The following is a 24,294-nucleotide window of genomic DNA, read 5'->3' as shown; positions in this document are numbered from 1 at the left end:
AGGGTGGATCTCAGGAGTGCGGGGTTACGGCAGCATGCGGTACCCTGTGTAAAAAGAGGACAGCATTTTTTCAATTTTAATGCTTTTTATCAAAAGTGCTCCAGTCCATTCCCGAAGGACGGAATGTTCCACAAGTATGGAGGAAAGGACTATGGACTAGGAGTAAGGTAGTCACTACGGTGAGTAACTTTGTTAATATTTTCCCTAGATGCTTTCTACAGGAGTGAACCAGCTTTTGGCCAGGACTGCTTTCCTCCAGCCAACGTTTTGGTCTGTGCTATCCAATTTGCAATCTGGTGGTAAGGGGGAGACCAAGACTCGACAGTTAGGAAAACGTACCTTCTTGTGGATTCCAGTACTGTCCGTCCTTGCTCCTTTGCAGCATACGCTGTACTACAATCTTGAATGTTGGAAAAATAATTTAGGAAAGTTGGAAACGGATGGGTGGGGCCGGGGACTCTGCATGCAAATGCTTTCTCGATCTGGGTGGGCGAAAAACATCAATTTAATGTGACGGCATCTTTTGGAGAAGCTTTTCAATCCTACCTATGGTGCTGGAATTTCCACACAGTCCTGAAGAATGGAAAGCATGGCCTAAGAGTGCAGGAATCATTGTGCATTTATTTGCTGCTGTTTTTGCTTTGCGGAAATTGGTGGGTTAGCTTTCATATAGAAATGTATTGCAATAATTTTCTGAAACTGATCAACTGATGGAACAAGTTAAATATTAACGCATCGTTTTGCTTCCTCTCCCCGCACCTCTTGTTTCCCCTCTTTGTTCAGTGGAGATGCTTAAGAGGAAACCTCAGGAGCGAGAAGGCACCAATGATTCTGTTTTAGATGAAGTAACACAGATGCAGGATTCTATTAAGGTTGAGATGGTGACAATCTGCAAGGAGTCTGCAGAAGCAAGAAAGAAACTGGCTGAGCTTGAAGCCGTAGCCATGATATTGGGGATTACCCCCAAAGACAAAACACAAAAATCCTCTACAGAGGAAAAGGTGGTTACAGTTGAAAAGAAAAGTAAAACTCCGGCACCGACTGAAGGAATAAGCAAACCTGTAGCTTCAGGTGGAAAAAACAGCAAACCAATAGTTTCATCTGAAAAGGACAAAGCCATGATCACAAATGAGAGGCAGACTAAACCTCTGGCTTCATCAGAGAAAAGGGGCAGTGAGCAAAACAGCAAGCCAGAGGGCTTGAATGCATCAAATACCACAAGAAGAAACATTGTTCTGGTGTTGACAAATGAAAAAAGCAGCACACCCGACAATTCAGCAGAAGAGATAAGTTTACCTGAGATGAAGAACTCCAACGGCGCACTGCTCCAAAGCAAGCCCATGGCGCAGGCCCAGGTTGGTTTTACTGTCAGATAATTTATACAGGGCTCTCGTATTTTTGCAAGCATTGTTTAGCACTAGTCAACTTTTTGTGGTTTAAATGTAACTTTTCCACTGCATGTTAAATTGCTTGTTTTTCCCATTTTTAACACTTATATTAATATACACATTTTATTAAGGTGCGGAATGCACCATGCTTTAATCAGTGCTCCGAATGTTGAAGGACTTTAAACCAAGACTTAGAAGGGTGTACAGTATGATTGGAGATATGACGAAGAGTGGCAAGTAGCCTTAGCATTGAAGACTTTGCACTTAGACGGGGAGAAGGGTGGGGCGGTAATATATCCGTTATGCACATGTATATAGTATTCAAATGTCCACGCAGTATGTTACAAAACATTTTACTATTAAAGGTTTTGAACAAAGAATATATGTATATTAGCAGGTCAGTAATTTGTTTTAGAAATAGAGCTATTAAAAATAGTAGGATGACCCAAAGTAACACCATAAAATAGTATCAAATGAATAGTTTCTAATGCTACATTTTAGTATTTTATTACTGTTACGGAAAGTTCAACCGTTGAGTTCATAGAAACAATGAAACCAGACAGTAGGAAGCTTCTGGTTATTTTGTTTCTTTTATTGTTTGGTTTACAAAAAAAAACCTTAAAGCGAAACATAGTAAAATAATACTTATCATTAAAATGAACAAGCCAACGTCTACAAATTCAATAACACGCAAATACACCAATCAACAACATGACACATTTAAAATATCGGCATCATTATTTCACAGAATTACTAAAAATATTGATATATCCCTATTAAAACCAGATGAATACATAGAAGTATAAACTAAGTAATAAATCATACTACCCTATGCACATAGATTCCATCATATGTTCATAGGCAAATATAATTCCATCACTTTAACTCAAGTTCAGAGACTTGAAAAAATTGTAACGGATATCCCGTCTGAAATGTTGTGTATAGCAACACATCGTCACCATAAGGATTCTACTCCCAACCATTTTTTGGCGTATAATAGTTTCCCCATCAAAATATCCCTCTGTGGCTTTAGTGCATTGCATTCCAGCAATAAATATTTGGTAGTTTCAAATGTATCCTTCTCACCACAGAATCGACAAGAGGCTTCAGTTGGGGAAACTACTCTTCCTTTCAGCAAAACCTCTTTAGTTAAAAGCAGGTTCCAATATAACATTTGCAGCAATGTCTGGTTAAATCTATTTTGAAATTGATGTAAAATAATTAAGATTGTGCCTCGCTTTTTATGTTAATGTGAAAGATGGTTCAATAAGGGATAATCATGGAATCTGTCAATTGTAGCACACCAATCTGTCATGTAATGTATTCTTGACTTTATCAGGATTTCTCAATACTGTTAGCCGATCCACTGAGATTGTAATTGTTTATTTGTACAGCGCTTATACACAAGTGAAGTGCTTCAAAGCGCTTCAAGGTGGGAAGGGAGCAAGGCGGACACAGTAGTCATTCTTAGGCCTTGAGGTTTCTGAATGATCTAACAAAAATAACTATTGTACTAGGCCTGAAGGCATTTCTCCTAGTGCAAGTGCATGAAGTGCTTCAGGCGCAACCAGATTAGGGAAGGGAGACAAAGGGGGGGGGACAAGACGGAACGTATTATTCCTACGGCAGTGCAAAGGAGAGGGGGGGGGCAAGTGCGCCCAGTCCAGCAGGGCCCTGGGTTGAGTGCAGAGAGGTTACCCTTCTCATGGATCGTATGCTAAAGTGCAGTAGTGCTGTGCAGAGGCTCAGAGGCAAGTGCAAAGACTGGCGGGGGAGCCTGGGTCCTGAGAGGCTCTGGAGGTGAGCCAGGCGACCAGTCAGCAAAAGCTGAACAGAGTTGGGGGAGATGGAGGAGTGAGGCAGAGAGAAAGAGAGAGGAGGTTAGCAGGGTAGAAGAAGAGGGGAAGGTCTTGAGGAGTCTCCGGAACTTAAGGAGCTACGGCTCAAGGCGGAAAGAGGCAAGTGAGGCGGTTCTAGAGGGAGGCACCTGCAGAGGATAAAGATCTACCCCCCCCCAAATCTGTGCTTCCAAAAAAAGGCTCACCCGTAGAGAGTTGGAGGACGAGCAGAGGTCTCTAGAAGGACAGATTTTAGGAAGAGAGCGTTGTAGATGGTGCAGGCGCCAGCCCTGGACCCAGAAAGCCTTGTGGACTATGCAGAGGGTCTTGAACTTAATCCTAGCTGCCACGGGGAGCCAGTGGCAGGATTTCCGTGCAGGACAGACCCAGTCCCTGAGGCCAAGAATAAGTCTTGCGGTTCTGTTCTGGATGAGTTCTGGCAGACGGAGTGTTGAAGTAGGAAGATTGAGAAAGAGGCTGCTGCAGTAGTCTAGCCTAGAGAGAACCAGGGCTATGGAGACGGTGAGCCTTTGGGGGAAGGTGAGAAAACTGAGGTACAGCCGGTAGTGGGACTTTTTGGAGACGTCCGAGATGAGAATAGAGTGGAGTCGAAAATGATCCCTAGATTTTTTGCCTCACTAGAAGGTGGAGGCCAGGCCGGTCAGTGAGAAATTAGGAAAGCAGGGTCAGGGGTCCCAATCAAAATGGTCCGTCTTATTCCTACGTCCCATCCCCTTTCCTCCATACTTTTGGGACATTCCATCCAGTGGGACGGGACCGGAGCACTTTAGTAAAAAAGCATCAAATTGAAAAATGTGTCCTTTCTCTTTTTTACGCTGGGAACTGCACGCGGCCTTAACCCCGCCCTCCTTAGCTCTGCCCTGCGCATCGCTCTTCAGTCTTTTTCGCACGGTCGGGGCTGGACGCACTTGCATCACTGGGAAGACATTTTTCTTTTTTCCTGTTGGCCTTCTCTCCTGCTCCAGTTCTGCAGTTGCGTTGTCCTCAGTCTATGGCCGATCATTTGGGATTTCTCTCTTGTTCCTCTTGCGAACGTCGTTTCGCTAGGCCGGATCCCCATTCTTTCTGCTTGGAGTGTCTGGGACAGGATCACCCCTCCCTTTCATTCCGTGCACTTCAGCATCTTAGTCGGTGGGAGGAGATCTTCCAGCGAGTTCCTCCACCGTATTTTCAATTCTTAATCGACGAAAAGAAGACGCGCGGTAAGTTCTTTATTTTTTAGGGCACCCCTGTCGGGGGACTCCTTCCCAGGTTCCTCCAGTTCCGGGAGGGGCTTCAAGAGCTCTTCTACTAAGTTTTCCCCTGAGGTGCCTCGCAGGCCTAATGGGCGTACCAGGGTTTTCTCAGAGGGTTCCCGCGAGGGGCCTGCCTACACCGGATCACGATCCGAGGTTAACCAACCAGGTGCAAATAGCCAGCCTAGTCGTGCTGAGACTTTGTGTACCGGAGTTCGTTGCCTGTAGCTTCCCATACAGACACCGGGGTGCGCCCTGAGGCCTCCGTTGAGGCTTTCTGTACCGAACCATGGTTCGAGGCCTTTCTCGGGGGAGCTATATAGAAGGGACTCGGTTCCGAGGTTCCTCTCATCGAGGTTAAGGTGTGTACCGACAGAACTGAGTGACCCGTTAAGGTCTTGTCTGTGAGGTTGATTCCTCAGCATACCCGCGCTCGCGTTGATACCGGTTATGTTAAGGGGGCACAGGGAGAGGTCGCTGACCGTTTCTCCTGTTACCGGCTTGGCTGAGGTTCCTCTCTTGGAGGCTAATTCGAAGGGTCACGAAAGGATGTCCAAGAAACATACCAGGCCCCATAGTAACGGCTCTGCTGAGGATCCTTGTGTCAGGCTAAAGTTTCGATCAAGTCCCCTGACCAGTCTGTGAAGTTATCTGCCTCATCCACACATGTGACGCTGTTCTCCTCAGATGCTCACAAAATGGCGGGCCTTCCCGCGTGGTCTACGGTGGCCATTTTGGATTCTTTACTCACACACACGCTATCGACGGCGGGTGCTGGGAACCTTCTTTTTGGTGGACAACCTTGTCCACGGGACAGTGTGAGTCCGTTCCGCCCCTCCTATGACTGGCGGGCTCGGATGCCACTACCGCATACAGTCTTGCTTCCTCCTACTTCTGCCCCACTGGTCTGTAGACCCCGTTGGTGGCGGGCCCTCTTGACAGCCTTCCTCTCTACGTTCGTGGGGTTATGCCCCTCATGAGCCGCCTCTGCCCATTCCAGTACCTAAAGTTTCGGCAGAGGATGCCTTTTTTTGGGAAGTTTCAGTCTTATGAACACTGATCCCATGATGGAGTACTTTAAAGGTCTTTTTAGGGAGATCTTCCCTCTGGTGCCGCATCCTGCCCCAGCAGTTCCAGTCATGGCACCTGTCTCCCCGGCAACTGTACCGCCTCTGCCTCCGTTGTCTCTGGTTGATAAGACCCCAGGAGAGCAAGACATCAATTTGACGCTGGTCGCTTCGCAACCGGCGGATCCTGACGTTCTGGACCACCCTCGGGCAGACCAGGATAGTGAGAACCAGCCCCGCTCTGTCAGAGCATTCCATGACCGGGTTCTGGAAATGTCACTCCTTGCCATACCAGTACCTGAGGCACCCACTCTGCAGGAAGGGTTGCTTTTGGGGGCGCTCAACTTGTCTCTGCAGGAGCGCACCGGCCTGTTCCTTCAGAAGGGCATTCTGGCCGAGGCCCGCAAAGTCTGGGATAAACCCCACACTGGGCTACATATAAGTAAGAGAATTGACGCCCATTACAGACGTCACACCTCCGAGGAAGTAGCCTTGGCGTCATGTCTGCTCCTGTCGGCTCACTTCCTCAACTGTGGTTGCGGCTGACACTCTGCAAGCCAAGCCGGCCTCTGCGACCTCTGCTGCAGCGTCTCAAGTTCTGGCCAAGGAAGACAAGTTAGCTCGATTCCTTGGCCAAGAAGGTTTTTGCCAACTCGGCGCTGCAATTGCGTCAGGCTAACGCAGAGCTCATTTTGGCGGTGGCAAATCTGAAACTGTGGAGGGATTTGGCGAACTTCCATGAGTTCATTCCTGGGGACAGGCTGGAAGACTTGAAAGGCGGTTTGTCAGACGCCAAGGTATTGGCGCAAGATATGCTGAATGCTGCTGCTCACCATTTAGACACCTGAGCTAGAGGCCTCCTGTTGGGGGTGGACACCTCTCGTCAAGCTTGGCAAAGCGTTTTCATTCTTCAACGGATGATGAGCTTACAAAGACTTAAGGCGAGCACGCAAACTGCCAAGTCTCTGTCGGTGCTTGTGAAGCCCCCAGTCAAAGCTCAGAGATCTGGTTCCCAGTCTCGATCCTCCTCAGGCTTCAGAGGGTTCCAGGACCGCAGGTCATGCAGAGCTGTTGCAACGGGGTCGATTTTTTTCTCTCGGTCTGAAGCCTCCTCTTCAGGAACAGGTAGTCTCTCCGCCGAAAAGACTGCAAAATTATATTTTTTAACGCTCAAGACTCTGGAGGGAGGACGAATCTCGTCTCATCAGGATGCGTGGCAAACATCACAGAAGACCGGTGGGTTTTGTCCATCGCTCAGGTGGGTTTCTGCTTGCCCCTCCCCCTACCCTCCCTTCAATCCTCCCTTTCAGCAGTTGGGGAAGCCCTCCCTCGGAGCCGAGATCCAGAAGCTTCTAGATCTCAAGGCGGTGGAACCCGTTCCCCTAGTGGAACAAGGGGAGGGTTGTTATTCGCGTCTGTCCACGGTGCCCAAACCCAACCAGTCTGGCCTGCGCGCCATCCTAGACCTTTCCCAGTTCAATCTTACTCTTCCCCAAGAGAAATTCAAGATGATCACGACCTGCCAAATAAAGTCCTCTCTTCAGAAGGGCGACTCGCTCAGCGTTGTGTACCTTCAGGACGCTCATATGCATATCCTGATCTGGAGCCCACATCGTAAATACCTGCGGTTCTCCCTGGGAGAGGAGCACTTGATTCGGAGTGCTCCCTTTTGGTCTCAGCTCAGTGCTGCGCGTCTTCACAAAGATGTGGGTCATCGTGCCTTTTCTTTGGCCACAGGGTATTCATGTGTATCCATATTTGGACGACTGGCTTCTGCGCACTCCTTGTCCATTGAAAGCCTCAGGCAACCTTCAGTCTCTCCTCCAGCTCCTGTTCTGCCTTGGGCTGTCGGTGAACCGGTGGAAATCCTCCATGACGATCTCTCAGGACATGATATTCCTGGGTTTCTGTTGGAACACCATCGACTTCAGAGTGTACCTGACTATGCCTGGATGGGGGATCTGTTGACCACATGTCAGGTTTTCATTCAGTCAGAGAGCATGTCGGCCTGGTGGTTCCAGAGCCTTCTAGGCCTCATGGCCTCGTGCGTGCTTTCTCTTCCCCTTGCTAATCTCAAGATGCGACTCACATAGATGGCTCTTCGGAGCTCCCGACTTCAGGCAGCGGACACGGACACCAAAATGATTCTAGTTCCACCCTGCATGATGATAAATCTCCTATGGTGGTCATCTTCCAGCAGTCTGTCGTTGGGTGCTCCTTTTCAGGAGCCCTCCCCTCAAACGACCATTACGATTGACTCCTCCCTTATTGGTTGGGGTGCGACGTTGGATCATCTTCAGGTTTTCGACCTATGGTCGCCACAGGACATACAATTTCACATAAATTATCTTGAGCTTCTGGCGATTTTCCTGGCGCTCAAAGCTTTCAAGCTAGTGGTTGTGAACAAAGTGGTCTGTATCCGCACAGACAATGCGGTATACATGTTTTACATCAACCAGCGGGAGGGTACCAGGTCACCTCTACTTGTAGATCTGGCCATTAAGCAGTGTTTGGCGGCTGGCAGTGCACATTCTGGGCCAACTGAATGTGACTACAGACTCGCTCATCCGACGAGTGGTGGTCAGTTAAGAGTGGGAACTGAACACAGATCCTCCCCGACCTTTTTAGCCATTGGGGCACTTTAGAAGTGGACCTCTTTGCGATGTCATCAAACAGGAAACTTACTCTTTAAGCTATCGGGAATGGGCTTGGAGCTTCTTCCCTGGGGGATGCTCTCGAGATTCCGTGGCACAACATGAGGGCCTACGCCTTCCCACATCTTCCTCTGATTCACCGGGCGCTATGCAAGCCCAGGAACACAACTAATTGCACTCTTCTGTTCATAGCCCCTTGGTGAGCAGATAGATTCTGGCGGCCTGGTGCCTGAGTTCAAATCCTTCAAGTTTAAACTTGACGGCGGATAATATGCATATTATCCAGGCGGCTAGAAAACCTTCGACAAGGTCTTAGTATAGGAGCAAGTGGCTCTGGTTCTGTCACTAGTGTTTAGCTAAGCAGCTGGACCCCAGAGAAGCTACCATTGACACGGTCCTGTCATTCATTTCTCATCTGGCAACTTCAGGCATAGATGTTTTGTAGGACTTAATTGTCGGCTATTGCTGCTTATCAGTCCACGGACTCTTGGTCTTTTTCATTGACAAACCCTGTCATTAAGACACTTTGCAGGTCTATTGCATCTTTATCCACCTGTGCGCAACCAGCATCCAAAATGGGATTTGCATGTGGTCCTCACTGCCTTATGCCCATGGCTACGGTGGACTTGAAGTTACTTTCGTGGAAAATGGCTTTTCTGGTTGCAGTGACTTCGGCAAGGCATGTAAGCGAGCTTCAGGCCTTGTCTGTTCAACATCGATTCCTCACCTTTCATAAGGCTAAGGTTGTCCTCCGGACTAATCTTTCTTTCCTTCCAAAGGTTGTATGCGATTTTCATCTGAACCAGTCTATTTCCCCGTCTTCTTTCCAGACCCGGCCTCAGATGCCGAGAGGGTATTGCATAATTTGGATATCAGACAAGCTCTTGAGTTTTATTTGGACAGAACATCTAAACCTAGGAGCTCTCCCCAGCTTAGTGACATTCGGAGATCTGAAAGGAAAGCCGGCCTCGAAAGCAACTATCTCCCGATGGATTGCTTCCTGTATTTCAGAGGCATATACCGTTCAGGGCATTCAGCCTCCAAAAGGAATTCATGCGGAAAGAGGACTATGGCCTACGGGGTAAGGTCGTCACTGCGTAGAGTAACTTTGTTATACTGGCATCGTTATTGCCGCACCAAGACTAAATTGCGGACAGTCGAGAATGAGTGAGGAGGAGGAAGAGGCTGATGGTAGCCTGAAGGAGAGCTGCATGTCATCTGCATAACACTGAAAGTTAGAGGTGAAGGTTGAGATCCTCTGGGCCAGAGGGGCCATGTAGACCTAGAAGAACCAAGGGGATAGTTTAGATCCCCCGTGAACGCCACAAGTAGAGAGAGCGATTGAGGAGAGAAAGGAACCAAGTTCCACCTGTGAAGGACGGTCCGAGATAGGAGGCAAGCCACGCCAGTGCCAGTTCTGTGATGCCCAGGGCATCATGGAGACGGGAGATCAGGATGTTGCGGTTGACTGCATCAAAGGCAGAAGAGAGATGAGGACAGGAGAGTTAGTCCAGATTTGAGAGCATGTCTTCACGGTTGTTCTGAAGAGCAGTTTCCGTGCCTCTGGATGCTCTAAAGCCAGACTGAAGGTCATGGAGACATCCAGCATATTCAGTGTGGAGGGTAATCTGAGCTCATTTCTCCAGGAGTTTGCCCAGGAAAGGAGTGATGGGGATCGGGCGATAGTTTGCCGTGATAGAAGTGTCAGCAGAGGGGTTTTTGAGCAGAGGTTGTATGAGCGTGCTTGAGAAGTGGGGCCAGTGGCGAAGAGGTATCTTTGTTGGTTTACGAGGGCATGGGTCAACCTGTTTGGAGGAGGCTTTAATGGATCGGACCTGTCTAGAGACCTCCTCAGGTGTGACCGAGATGGAGAAGAGGGGGGCGGCCCAGGAGGTGTAGGTGCAGCGAAGGTGCAGGGGAGAGAAAGGACAGGCTGTCCCGTGTTTTGGCAGTGAAAATGAGCTGTGAGGGCCGAGCAAAGTGCTTGGGTGGGTGCAGTAGAGGAAGAGGCTGCTGTAGGATTGGCCAGTTCCTTGAAGCGTTCGGTTGTGTTCTATGCCGCTCAGATGCAGGCTTGAATATAGACTCTTTTCTTGGAGCGGATGCAGAGTTTATAATGCCTTTGAAGAAGGCGGCAGGCCAGTTTGTCAGATGGTGCATCTGAAAATTCTGCTCTGCACTTTAGTTTAAGGGCAGTCCGCTTGGAGTTGTACCAAGGGTTGCACTTTTTGGGAGGCTTCAGACAGACTCTCATGACGGGGGCTAGCATATCAAGAGTGTTGGAGATGGAGAGGTGAAAGCTTGAGAGTGCTGTCAGGGTGGCAGTCAGCCGCAGGAGGAGGAGAGTAGGTGGAGGCAAAGGCAGCCACTGTTTCTCTGATGGGTCGGATGACCTTGAAGGCGGGAGGCAGTGAAGGGTGTGCCAGTGCGAGACAAGAAGAGGGCTTCATGTGTGAAGAGAGAAGAGAAATATCAGTCCAGGAGAGTGAGGTAGTGAGAGGGATGTCGGTGGAGATAAAGCATCTAAGGAGTGGCCAGTGGTATGCGTCTGGGTAGAATGGAGAGTCGCATAGGTTGCCGAAAGTCCCTGAGAAGCCAGGAGAATCCAGATGGATGTTTAGAGCCCCCAGCAGGAGGAGTTGGGAGGAGGAGAGAGGCCAGGTCAGCCCATTTAGCTGGGCTGGCCCAGCGGCTGATAGGTGGCCAGAGTAAGAGAGGAGACCGGAGAGATCCTGCAGACCAGACATTCAAAGGAAGAGGTAGACCTGAGTGGGAATGATGCAAACAGGGATCCACTCAGGTCAGAGAAGGGCTAACCCCCAACCACCCCCTGACCTTTTGGGCCTGGGCACAGAGATTATCTATTAGCCTTCAGGGAGAAGTGGGTCAAAACCCGTGACAGAGCTGTCCTTGAATCATGTCGCAATAAGAGATAGTAGTAAAAGCAATTGGAGCTAGAGGGTTCTCTTTTTTAGGGGGCTGTGTGGCTGAGGACCAGGTATAAACATGTTTCTGATGTTTGTTAATCTGCTTAGAATCACATGCTGTGCATAGGTCCGACATCCAGTGGTCACTGCGGAGTATTGCATTTTGTTTTTCATAGTCGAAAAGGGGACGTCGACAAGGCGTGTCTGTAACACTATCCCTATAGTGACGTGCGTTGTACCCACAATCCCTCACGCGTCGAGGTCCCTCATTGTTTTTTCCACCCAGCTACTGGTCTCCTTTATGCGGAGCTCCTCCAGAGACTTTGCCAAATAGTTTCTTCGACCTTTGGTCGTTTGTTATTAATATCAATAGCGTAGATCCCTCCCTCGACGCAGAGCCGTTTCCCCGCCGAGCAAGATCTTCGACGGAAGGACGAGCGGAGGGGATTCTTCAGCGCTGCCGAACACGTGGCCTGGCCTCGCCGGCCATACACAGTAGGGAGAGTGGGGTTTTGTGGTCTTTCTTTTCTTTAAGAATGCCTTTCTCTTTCCCCTCCCTCTTTCGAGGTCGTAGTCGCACTTCTTTCCCTCAGCTATGGAGAGGACGCCATTTAGGTTTTGCCCGCTTTGCAAGGATAAATATACCTGGAAGGATAAGCACAAACGGTACAACCATTGCTTACCCCTCGATCACCAGGACGACGGCTGTGCGGCCTGTAAATTTCTAAAGCCCAAAACTCTAAAAGACCGCAGTGTCAAAAGGTGGGCGGCCTACGCCATGTCTAGGCCTGACTCCTCGCCCGCTGCCGCCGAGTGTGACGAGGACAGGGACTACACGGCCCCCGTAACGGAGGCTGTAGACCTCTCAAAGGAGCGTTCACGCTCCTCCTCGTCCGTCCCCGGCCCCGACAAGCCCGGCTTATGAGGATGAACACCCTGGCGACAAGGACGCACACAGAAAAACACCAAAGCACATACCCCCCGGCACACATTCGTTGAAGACGAAGGCAGCCATAGCGCCAACGGGGACGCCGGGCCCACCGGCGTCTTCCGCCGACCGCAAGGGTCGTCAGCCCTCCCCGACACCGCTTCCGCGACAGGCGACTGGGCACTCTAAAAATAAGGGCGCTAACACCAAAATTTCCGGCGACGCGCATCGCAAGAGCACTCACGTTGCCAGCAAGGACTCGACGGGCAAGGACTCGACAGGCAAGGACTCGACGGCGACCGATCCCTCGGAAGACAGAATGATCGCCGAAAGCCTCGCGCGCATAGCATCTAAGGACGGCCAAAGACGTAGGGCGAGTGAAACGCCGAAAACCGCGCACAAGGCCAAAGATACGCCGAAGGCGCCGGAAAACAGATCAGGCCAGTTCCCGACGCCGACAGAAGGCCCTAGCCAGCAAGAAGGCTACTCAGAAGGCGAAGGCTCTCTTTCTTCGGCGTTATGGGACAGAACCAGACAATTACCTTTTCTTTCCCAGACAGTCCTGGCCGACCTCAGTGGACCTTTTGAAAGGTTCCAGACCTGTATGGACAAACTAGATAGGTTCATGTCCATCCCAGAAGACAGGGCACCCAAGAGACCAAGGGAGGCACCCCTGGAGAGTCCAAGGGCTAAATACCAGAAGTTTTATAACCCCATACAGGAGGACATAAACTCTTACAATCCCACTGAGGAAGACTCCTTCTTCCAAGAGGAAGATGAGTTCACCTATGTTGAGGACCAACAAGAAGAGGAAGGTTTTCACGAGGAAACTAACCTATGTGAGGAAGGATTCCAGGAAGACACAGGCGAGGGCGACCCAAATCCCTGGCAGTCACCGGCTAGGTCGACTGACACAGGCAGTGGCAGTATAGTCATCAGGTCTACTGAAACTACACCAGTCAGGAACCCTTCGCCTGTCGATGATCAACCCACCTTCAATGCACTGCTGAAGAAGGCAGCAGCACATTTCGAAATCGAAACTGGGGAGGTCACCCCAGACACCGATTTTGTGGAGAGGATTATCAAAGAAACCCCCCCACCCCACTAGCCAGGTTATACCCATCCTCGCCTCAGTTAAGAGACGTATTACACCTTCTCTTTCCACTCCTGCATTGGTGAGCGGGGTCAATCCGAGGATTGAGAAACTGTTCTCTCTCTCTCTCAATCAGACACATTATATATTAAGGGTCACTCAATCCCGGACTCCCTGGTCATGACCAACACCAGGAAAAGGGCAGGAGTCCCACTATCTACTAGCGGGGCAACCCCAGATAAAGAGGGGAAGAAGCTGTATGCCCTAGCCAAGAGAATCACCACCTCTGCAGCATTCTCTACCAGGATCGCCAATAATAATACCCTATTGGCAAGCTACGCCGATGCTCAATGGGGAAAGCTCAGACAGGACATCGAAGAAGCTCCCGAACCCCTAAGGACTTGTTTACTGGCAACAGTTAACAAGGGCTCTCTGGTCAATCAAAGCATCGTCAAGAATACCCTCTATGCAGCAGAGACGGCTGGCCGCACTTTGGTACAAGGAATTTTACTGAAGTGTCACGTCTGGCTTCGCAATTCCGGATTTAAGGCGGAAACACAAGCGTCCCTTATTAATAAACCCATAGAGGAGTCCAACCTCTTTGGGAGAGCAGTGGATGACGCGCTGGAGAACGCGAAGAAAGAATTTGATACAATAAAGACATTAGACCAAATTTCAAAACCCCCTAACAGGCGGGGATTTGGTAATGAGCGCTTTTTTCGTGGACAACGCCAGCAATAAAACCAACAACAGTACTCTGTCAGCAACTACCAGAGTAATAGCGGCCAGTACAATCAGAGGGGTCAAGGTCGTGGCAAGGGAAGAGGCCGGGGTTCCACCCCCAGAGGCTCCCAAGCCAACAACACCGCCAAGTGACGCGAAGATTCGTGTCCCCTCCCATGCAACGCCGGTCGGGGGCCGGTTAACATCTTTTCTTCCAGCATGGGAGGGAATAACATCAGAGCGCTGGGTACTTTTCACCGTAGCCTGCGGCTACTGTATAGAGTTCAACAGTTCCCCAACATACAGACCCCCGAGGGGACGCTGCATGACACCAGAACACGTCGCCATCCTTCTCCAAGAAGTGGACCAACTGCTGGAAAAAGGAGCCATAGAGGTCGTGCCTCTATCTCAGGTGATGGAAGTTATCTATTCAGTGTACTTCTTGTACCCAAAAAGGATCTAACCATGCGCCCTGTATTAGATCTGCGCCCAGCGAACAAGTTTGTCAAACCCCAAAAGTTTCGTATGGTGACCTTACAGGAAGTGATCCCACTGCTATCACAGGGAGATTACATGACAACATTGGACATGAAAGATGCATACTTTCATATTTTAATGTTGCCAGCGCACAGAAAATACCTCAGGTTCATGATAGAGGGCAAACACTACCAGTTCAGAGTGCTACCCTTCGGCATAGCATCTGCACCAAGGGTATTCACGAAGGTACTGGCAGTGGCAGCGGCCCACCTGCGCAGGTTATCCATCCCAGTATACCCTTACCTCGACGACTGGCTCATAACAGGGGATTCTTACGAGACATGCTTCTCGAACACCCAAAAGACTGTAGACCTTTTGTTCCAACTGGGCTTCTCCATCAACGAGAAGAAGTCCAGCTTAGACCCCAGCCAAGTCCATCAATTCCTAGGGGCTCTAATTCGAACAAAGGACGGCCTCGTCTTACCCTCCAACGAGAGGGTCCAAAACATGCTGTTTCAGATTCCCCAATATGTGGCAGGTCGAGAGGTGACGGTGCGCAAAGCGATGCGATTGCTAGGAATGATGGCGTCGTGTATTTATTTGGTACCTCACGCACGCCTGCGCATGCGCCCAATGCAAGAGTGGCTCAACAGCCAGTGGTGGTCTCGCAAGCCTTGGTTCTCTCGCTACGGTGGTGGACAAAGGAAAACCTGATAATAGGGAAACCCTTTGCCACACCCGCGGTGGAGGCCACTCTAACCACGGACTCATCCCTCACAGGATGGGGGGCTCACCTATCCCATCAGACTGCTCACGGAGTGTGGACTCCGAACGTAGCATCCAAGCACATAAACCTACTGGAGCTACTGGCGGTGTTCAAAGCACTAAAAGCCTCCCAGGAACACCTACAAGGGAAGACAGTGATGGACCTTACAGACAGCACCACAGCCATGTACTACATCAACAAGCAGGGGGGCACCCACTCTCCAGGACTGTCCAAGCTGTCCCAGAATATATGGAAGTGGGCTCTCAAACACAACATGTTCCTACTGTCACAACACGTACCAGGGGAACTCAATCTGCTAGCAGACAAACTCAGCAGAGACTTCCCCCTGCCCAAGAGTACGAATGGCAATTGCACGAAGACATCGTCTTAGACGTCTTCTCAGCAATGGGGATTCCCGGAAATAGACCTGTTCGCAACACTGGAGAACTCACAGTGCCAAAGTTACACCTCCAGGTACCCCCAGAACCAGTCCAAGGGGCACGGTCTGTCGATTCAATGGTCAGGGAAATTTGTTTACGCCGTTCCGCCGACTCCCCTTCTCAACAAAGTGGTGCACAAGATGCACCAGGAGCAGGTTACCATACTAGTGGCCCCAATGTGGGCCCGGCAGCCATGGTTCGCTCACTTGATGGAGATGTCCCCATCTCCCCCAGTGAAACTTCCGTGCCCGTACAACATGCTGTCACAGGACAAGGGCAGGACACTGCATCCATGCCCTCAGACCATGAACTTAGCAGCCTGGCTCCTGAGATCATAGAATTTGGACATCTACAACTCCCGCAGAGATGTATGGACATCCTCAGGGAAGCCAGAAAACCTAATACTCGCCACTGCTATTCTAGCAAGTGGAAACGATTTGTCATCTGGTGTAGAGGTAAGAGCATCAACCCGGTTGACTGCTCTCCCACACACATTGTTCTGTACTTGACCCATTTACTGGATTCAGGTCTAGTGTTCAATTCCATTAAAGTCCACCTGGCGGCACTTTCTGCATACACCACTTCCCAACTTAGTGTCGTGGTGGAAGATTTCAGTTATCAAGGCCTTCATGGAGGGGGTAAAGAGAATACACCCTCCGATAGCTAATCCAGCTCCCGGATGGGACTTAAATGTGGTACTTTCTAGACTCATGGGCCCTCCTTTTGAACCCATGCACAAGGCAACTCTTAAGGACCTCACGCTTAAGACTGCTTTTCTAATAGCTATCACCTCCATTAGGAGAGTAAGTGAACTACAGGCTCTTTCTGTTCTAGACCCCTTCGTAACAGTTCACAAGGATAAGGTGGTTCTACGCACACACCCAAGGTTTGCACCAAAATTCATCTCGAAATTCCATGCAAACCAGTCAATAGAACTACCAACTTTCTTTCAAAAGCCTTCCAGCTTGGGAGAAAAAAGTCTGCATACACTAGATGTACGCAGAGCTGTCATGTTCTACATGGAAAGAACCAGACCACTGAGAAAGACTAATCCGTTCTTTGTCTCGGTGGCAGCAGGAAGAGAAGGAGATGCAGTTCCAAAGTCCACTATATCTAGATGGATTGTTCAATGCATCACTCTGTTACACTCTTGCTAAGAGAGAACTACCCTTCAAGCCAAGAGCACATTCTACTCGAGGCACTGGGGCATCCATAGCGTTCATTGCAAATGTTCCCCTTGAGTCCATCTGCAAAGCGGCTACCTGGAGTTCTGTGCACACCTTTACAAAACACTACTGTCTAGATGCACACTCTAGATCTGACTCCCAGGTGGGACAGGCAGTATTAAGACATCTTTTCTCTACTGTTCCTTCTCATAACCCACCGCCAACTCCGGGTACTGCTGGCTAGTCTATGCACAGCATGTGATTCTAAGCAGATTCCCAAGCGCCCACCCTTCCTCCCCGCTCGGATGGAAGGAACATAGACACCTTTCTACATCTCTCTTTTCTGTATTCACTCACGTATAGAAGGCTCCCTCAGGGCAGAAAAAATACAGAGGGACCTCGACGCGTGAGGGATTGTGGGTACAACGCACGTCACTATAGGGATAGTGTTACAGACACGCCTTGTCGACGTCCCCTTTTCGACTACGAAAAACAAAATGCAATACTCCGCAGTGACCACTGGATGTCGGACCTATGCACAGCATGTGAATCTAAGCAGATACAACCATCAGAAATGCTTTTACGGTAAGTAATGCATTGTCATATAGAAAAATGCCACTGAGAACAGTTACCCGCCTACACACGTACTGGGTGTGTCTAGTTGCAACAAGTGCTATCAGTCATGTAAGTCAATGGATCAAAACATGAAAAATAGAAACATATTTTAATTTATAAGTATAAAAACACTCAAAATATTTCTTAAAAAGACAGATGCATTTTGTTAACACAAACATCACATAAAATGACAATTTGTGAAAGTCGCTATCTTCAACCAACTGAACCAAACAAAATCACTGGATTGGAACAATATTGTGAGGTTAGTAAAAAAGTGAGGTAGACATGTTGCTATTACATAGATCCTCAATCATTCATTTGTCCTTGACACAGAGGAATGTGTTTCTGGGTTCTAGCAGAACAACATTTTAATCAACAACAAAAAACCTTTACCTGCAAAAAAAATGCATTTTGTTCGATGCTTTTGCATTCAAAGCTTTTGCATTCGATGCTTTGTTTTAGATGCAATGACCGGATACCGTTACTATGTAAACCCCCAGCACTCCACATAGGGTGGTGTGTGCTGGACCCAGAAAGGAAAAGCGAAGTAAGATAGTTCTCACTAGTCTTGTGAACAGTAGTTCACCCAAGAAAAGACATTTAAACATTAAGGGAAGTCCAAGGGACTTTTCAGTGGCACTGTACAGAGGGTGCTGTCACTGCAAAAAGCAGATGCCTATGGAGTTTACCATACTCCATTAAACATTTCAAAATTCTGGTCAGAGAACACCAGAGTGGCAAAACGTTCCACCTAGGAGGTAAAAAGATTCCAGCAAAAGGGCCGGGGGGGTCTCTAATGTACAATTCTCCCTGACAGTAACATTGTAACCATATACGCCCCAGAATTTCGTGAAGTGAATAGGATTAAACAGTTTCAAAAACAAAGCTAGAAGCCTCCAGCACACACATGCACGGAGTGAAAGGAGACCCCACTCCAATCTAATGGCAGATACTGGAATGGAATTTGGAATTTTTAAAACCCTTCTCCACAATACGCTTTCTATAGTGTCCAACCGCTTGAATGGCAAAAGGCTTTCATTCTAAGCCATGTGTAAGTTTGGGCACAATCTTAACTTCATAAAACATTCAAGAGAATCTGCCAAATTTCCGATCGATCTTAACCAATTGGTTATACAAAGCAGAGGATATTTCTTTCAAAATGTCATGAACGTTGTTTAAAACGGGCTGGGCAGAAACACTCTGCCCCTGATTCATGGCATTATTTGTGCATAAAATGCAGACTTGCGTGCCATTCTGCACAAAAAAGCCTGTTTGAGGTGTGTGGAATTTCGGTCAGAATGGCACGCAAATCGGCATTTTACGCACCGATAATTCCATGAATCAGGGTCTCAATTGGAGTCTTCTCTAAGAACTACTGACGTCACACCCGCTTATTCACCGTCAAACACCAGCATCTGGTGTCCCGGGAGGATAGCTCAGCAGCAATGTGTTCACCTTGCAAACAAGACGACACAAAGCAAAACAGGTTAGATTTCCGGGTCCGCGCTTAAAAATAAAAAAAACTCTGGGTATTAAGCACGTTATAAATACGCAATTAAGAGACCTATTCCTGTAACACGGTCTCGATGCCCCGCGGGCTGTGCGCTTTAAAAATGCAAATTACATAAATCTTTTACTAGGATTGATCTGGTTATAAGACAGGTCAAATTTTACACAATGTATTGAGCTGCAGAAGAGGCAACCTTGACTCAATAAGGGAAACCGTCTCCCAGAGATGTCCAGCCTTGGATCGTTCAAATCCAGGAAAAAAGTTTGCATAGTGGGACAGCAGCCCAGTGGCAGACCATTTTAGCCTTGGTGCCAATAGACTTGTCTGAAGGCGACGATCCTGAAGATGTGGAAAAGGCTGCTGGAGTGGAAAATGGGCGTCCACCAGATGTGGAGGCAGTCTTATCTGACAATATTTCAGGTCAGCAGGGTCTTCAGGCAGAGCCTCTAGGAAAGGAGGAACAGGACCAACTGTGCAGAAGAGGTCTGTGGAATTGAATAAGCAAACCTCAAGACTGGGGATGCAGCAGCAAATGTGTTCGTTGCTGGGCCTTGGTTTGAGCCATGAGATGAGGCGGTCTGGTCTTTGTGCTGCGGGACAGCGGAAGCTCCCATACTGAATGGACAACAGGATAGTCTGGCATTAAGAGTCCTGGGATGAAGCAGACACTTTGTAATAGAAGCAATGCAGTCATACCTCCAGTACTAAAATGGCTCTCCTTCGGGGTTGGTAAAACAAATGACCTGCAGCATCAGGTGGTCGCACAAGAGCTGTTGATGTTTTAGGATCCAATTTTCCCTGCTGAATGAAGGGCAAGTTGGCCAGTGTCAGTTACTCAATTTTGTAGAGCAACAGTGTTTCTACTTGCTGATGGGATAACGGCTCCATAAACCTATATGGGGTAGCCCAGCACATCTGTCACAATACAGGCACCTTTCCAGTATCTGGGGAGACCCCACCCCCAAATCAAGCCTTAATGTTGGTTTCCTGGATGTTGGTGTGTGTGTACACACAGACAAATATGGATTGTGGTGTCTAGCAGATCGCCATACTGGATAGAACTAGGTCCATCCAGTTGGGCTGCATTTGCGAGCTCTGAGCCCAAGCTCATGTAGGCAAACAATAAAAAAAAGGCTGTTTCTGCCACACAACATGATGTAAAGACAGAAAAGCAATTGCTTATGCTGCCCTTGTTGAGCTTTTTTGCCCTTATTGCTCCTTTGCGGGGAATGAATGGCTACTAACGCAGTAAAAAAAATCTTTATGGCTGTGTAGCTCTGTAAAAGACTATAATCCAGCTTGTAAGTAGAAAACTGTTTGGGTGTGAACGTACATACTATTTATTTTTGGAGTACCGCTGCCCATGTAACCATAAGATTGGTGCATGAAGATGTAGTCCCCATTGATGCTTTCTGGGGAGGTTAGACTAAAAATTAGAACCAAGATTCAACCATAGATCACTTTGTAACGCACACTAAGCCACCACCAAGTACTGTATGATCGACAATTGGGTGATTCTTGGACCTTCAAATGGGGGATGAGTCTCTGTATGTAGCTTCAGAGTCTATTGCCTTTAGGCCCGGCTAGCAGTGTTTTCATTGCCTGTGGCTTGTTTAAGTTCTTTGGTGGACACACTTAAAGCTATTACCGTAATCTCCCAGGAATAATCTTTGAGTTTTGCCATTTCTAATTCATATGCTGTGCATATGCTGCCATGTAGTGGTTAATGTACAACTTAGTCTTTTTTAAAAACATTTCTTTATTAGCCAATTTGGTTTATAAAAACCTTCATACAAATATCCATTTAATACAATAAAAGTTATGAATCATTATAGTTCATACAATTCATATATCATCGCACAGTGTTCCCTGACCCTAGCAATCTGCACAATGAAATTCATTACAATTTATTTCAATTCATTATAATTCAATATACTTCATTCTGTATCATGCATTCTGATGCTTGGGAATCTGCTTAGAATCATATGCTGTGCATTTAGTCCGACTTCTAGTGGTAATCATGGCGTATTGCATCTTTTTTTGAAGATTTACCAGGGAAGTCGACATAGGCGTGTCTATAACACTATCCCTAATGTGACGTGGAAAGATAGCTCGGGGGCAAGGCATGTGTCTGAAGCAAGACAACGCAGTGCAACACATGTTCGAATCCCGATCCTGCGCTTAGAAACCACTCATGGTATTAAGTGCGTTATAAATGAACTATAAATGTAGTGTACCCAAGATCCCTCACTTGTTGAGGCCCGCCGACTACATCACCCCCCCCAGCTGTGTTTTTCCACCATTCGGGTCGGTTGCTTTCATGCAGAGCTTGTGTTAACGGAAATTATTCCTTTTCCATGCGTCTTCACATCCATCGACTGACTTGCTTCGACTGTGCCCGTTTACTGTCCTGCAAACCTTTGCTGACTCCAACAACTCAACGGCTGCTGGCCTTCAGCCTTACAGTAGGGAGAGTGAGGACCCGTTTTTCTCAACACTTCTCCTTAGTGAATACATTTTCTTTCCCTCTTCCTTTTGTCTGGCTGCTCTTTTTCCACAATACCATGGAGAGGATTCCATTTAAATGTTGCTCTTCCTGTAACTCGAAGTTTTTGTCGAAACACACACGTAGGGTGTGTAACCATTGTCTACCTAGTGACCCCGGCGTTGCAAGGCCTGGTGACTCTTTAGGCCTAAGACACTTAAAGAAATGCACACAAAGCGGTGTGTGGCCTACGTTATGCAAGCATTCATTCTCCCGCCAGGACCTTGGACAAGGATTCCTCAAGCAGCCATGGTACAGTTTCAGAGTCCGAAGACGTTATTGTGCAGTTGGGTGACTCTCGCGTGCCCGTCCTCCGCCCCACTAAGCATGCCGTCAGCAGTGCGTTGGAGAAGTCTCACCCTGGCGACAAGGGCACGCACTTTCAAAGGGGAAGCACACAACCCCTCGGTCTCCTTTGGACTTGTTCAAAAAGCCTTTGGCACACGCAGACTTGTCAAACCCATCGACAGGGCCTAGTGAACCTGAGTGTTCAGAGCCTCTGCCCCTCTGCTTCTACGGTTGGCGCATGGTACCAAGACTTCAGTTTCCCAGGGTGCTTCACTATATCTTCGATGCATGCATCTGTTAGGCAAGATTTGATGCAGTAAGCCTGTGGGAGACTACTTGTCCTATTGGTATAGGTCTGTACTAAGTTGGAGTGACTGAGCAGCCAGGATTATCTCAAGAGGGGTAAATGTGAGCTGTAGAGAGGTAACACTGCAATTCACAATTACAAGTATCACTTACACTCAAGGTTTTCTAGTAAAATTATAATTTAATGGTCAGTTTTAAATAAGCCACCTTTAAAAAGGGCAATATTGAGCAATAAAAATACACTTCATAACACTTTCTCAGATATAGGATAAGCAAGTGGATACCCTTTTGTGATGCCTCAGACATTTCCTACACCCTGAGGGGACTTGAATTGCTAGGACAATGTTTGGCATTAATATAGCACTTTTTTACAACTAATGCAATACTGAGGTTGTGGAAAAGGTTAGGGAACGAAAAACGTTAACAGGTTCTCAGAGGATGTGAATACCTTGCAGTCTCCCAATGAAGTCTAGATTAGATCTTTCCCAGCAATACAAATTGAACTTATGCACAACCTATAAGGGACAGTTAAAAGCAATGCGTTACAAGAGTCTGCAAGGAGCCAGGACAGCCAAAGTCTATTTGAGCAATGTCTATGGAGCGGAAGCACTTCTTTAGATAGCACAAATGTCTTGCACAATGTTTAGAGAGTTTGTAGTAAAAAAGAATCACTGTTGAGCCACAAGCTGTAAGGCTTGTGAACGGCAGAACTGAAATAAACTCGGTAAAAAGCAGCTACTGCAAGTCTCCAGTGAGAACAAGCAAGCTACAGACACAAGGGTTAAGTACCCCTTAGTCAAGACAGTATCTTGGGTTGGAAGAAGAGGATCCAGCTGGTTTCTGTTCTGGTTGCAGTCCTGCAGATCCTGGGTTCCTGGGCCTCAGTCGTGGGGACAAGAGGGACGATGTCCGGAGAACTCCTGCACTGCAGTTTGAAGGTCGGCAGCACTTCATGGTTTCAGCTACCAATCAATAGCTCCACTGCTGTTCTTGGACCCTTGATGGGCTTCCCTTGATTCTGGAGTCCAGCACTCTGGTGAGGTGGCTTGGTTGTGGGTTGTCGATGCACTTGATTCTGGTTTTACAGACCACTGGCACTCTATTCTAGCAGCAGCAAAGATGTACAGCCAGCAGGGAGAGGTTTTCCAGCAGAGTTCGTCTTGGGGTCAGTTGGTTCCACCAACCCAAGGGAAGAAGTCATGCATTCCAGACTTCTCTAGCCGATAAGAAATTGGAGCTTCAGCACTGCAGCAGGGCTTCATCAGCCAGTTCAATGTTCCAGGAGGGTGCAGCAAGCTTCTCTTCCAGTTTCCTTCGTCTGATGTTTCGTGCAGTGATTGACTCGGCCTTCTGTTAAAGAGATCTCGCCTTTTATGCCGGTTTCTCCCATTCATGCACAGCCTAGCTGTCGCACACACAGCAGGCTGGCTGTCATTCAAGGACAACCAGCCAGCCAATCGGCACTGGGTGCATTCAGGTAACCAAGGGGACTAAGGACGGGGAGTTTCGGGCACCTCTTGCTTCCTCCCCTGCTAGACACACTGGAGCCGGAGGCAGGTTTCAGCATTGATGTCAGCTAAAGGCAAAACGAACAAAGGGGTTAAACCTGATTTGGCGTGCAGAGTAAAACCCAATAAACATCCCCCGCAACCACCACTTTTCAGAATCTAGAACCAAACTAAAGTGGCTACCTGTCGAGCAGAGAATTTCACTAAAAACACTTGCCCTCACGCACAAATGCTTGGCTAACAAGGCCTCTATCTACCTCTGCAGGCCGCTGTCTCGCCACTCAACCTCCTGAACTCTAAGAACTGCCCAGACCCACTGTCTATCAATCCCTAGTTTTATAGTTCAAAAAGCGGGGGGCTCTAGCTTCCCGTCCTAGCCTCTAAACTATGGAACTCCCTCCCCGCTACAATCAGTGCTGGTCAAAAAGCCAAGATTTGGTTTTGGCCTTGAATGTGTTTTCAGCTCTAAGACATGCTCTGCGCCCTTGTCTTGCATACTCTGGCCCGCTGACCTCCGTTACTATTTTTTCTGTACACCCTATGGGTATATCCACTGTTAAGCCTTAGCGGCACTGGGACCACTGTAATATATGTAGATAGAAACTCTGTTAACATTTCTGTTAATGTAATCCTTATGTCTGTATATATGCAGTTCTGTAACTTTGTACAAATTGCGCCCTGATGCCTGCGGGCCTGATGGCTTGCGCGTTATAAATAAAGACCTCACAAGCAAGAAATGGCGAAAAAAGACTGGACCATTTTGACAAAATGTGCACCCATGGGTGCAATACTGTAGCTG

The 24,294-nt window shown here is 48.2% G+C and overlaps 1 protein-coding gene across 1 annotated transcript in view; it reads left to right on the top strand.

The window, feature by feature from the left end:
- Positions 1-24,294, top strand: part of LOC138468307 (zinc finger protein 318-like) — a 640,558-nt gene that overhangs the window by 353,729 nt on the left and 262,535 nt on the right. Inside the window, exon 6 of the mRNA XM_069608801.1 lies at positions 784-1,355. Within this exon, the coding sequence (XP_069464902.1) occupies positions 784-1,355 (572 nt within the window). The remainder of the gene's footprint in view (positions 1-783; positions 1,356-24,294) is intronic.

The sequence above is a fragment of the Ambystoma mexicanum genome, chromosome 4q, assembly GCF_040938575.1.
Source record: "Ambystoma mexicanum isolate Mex_15411 chromosome 4q, UKY_AmexF1_1, whole genome shotgun sequence".
Lineage (NCBI taxonomy): Eukaryota > Metazoa > Chordata > Amphibia > Caudata > Ambystomatidae > Ambystoma > Ambystoma mexicanum.
Note: the sequence above shows the minus strand (reverse complement) of the source record. Positions and strands in the feature narration are given on the sequence as shown.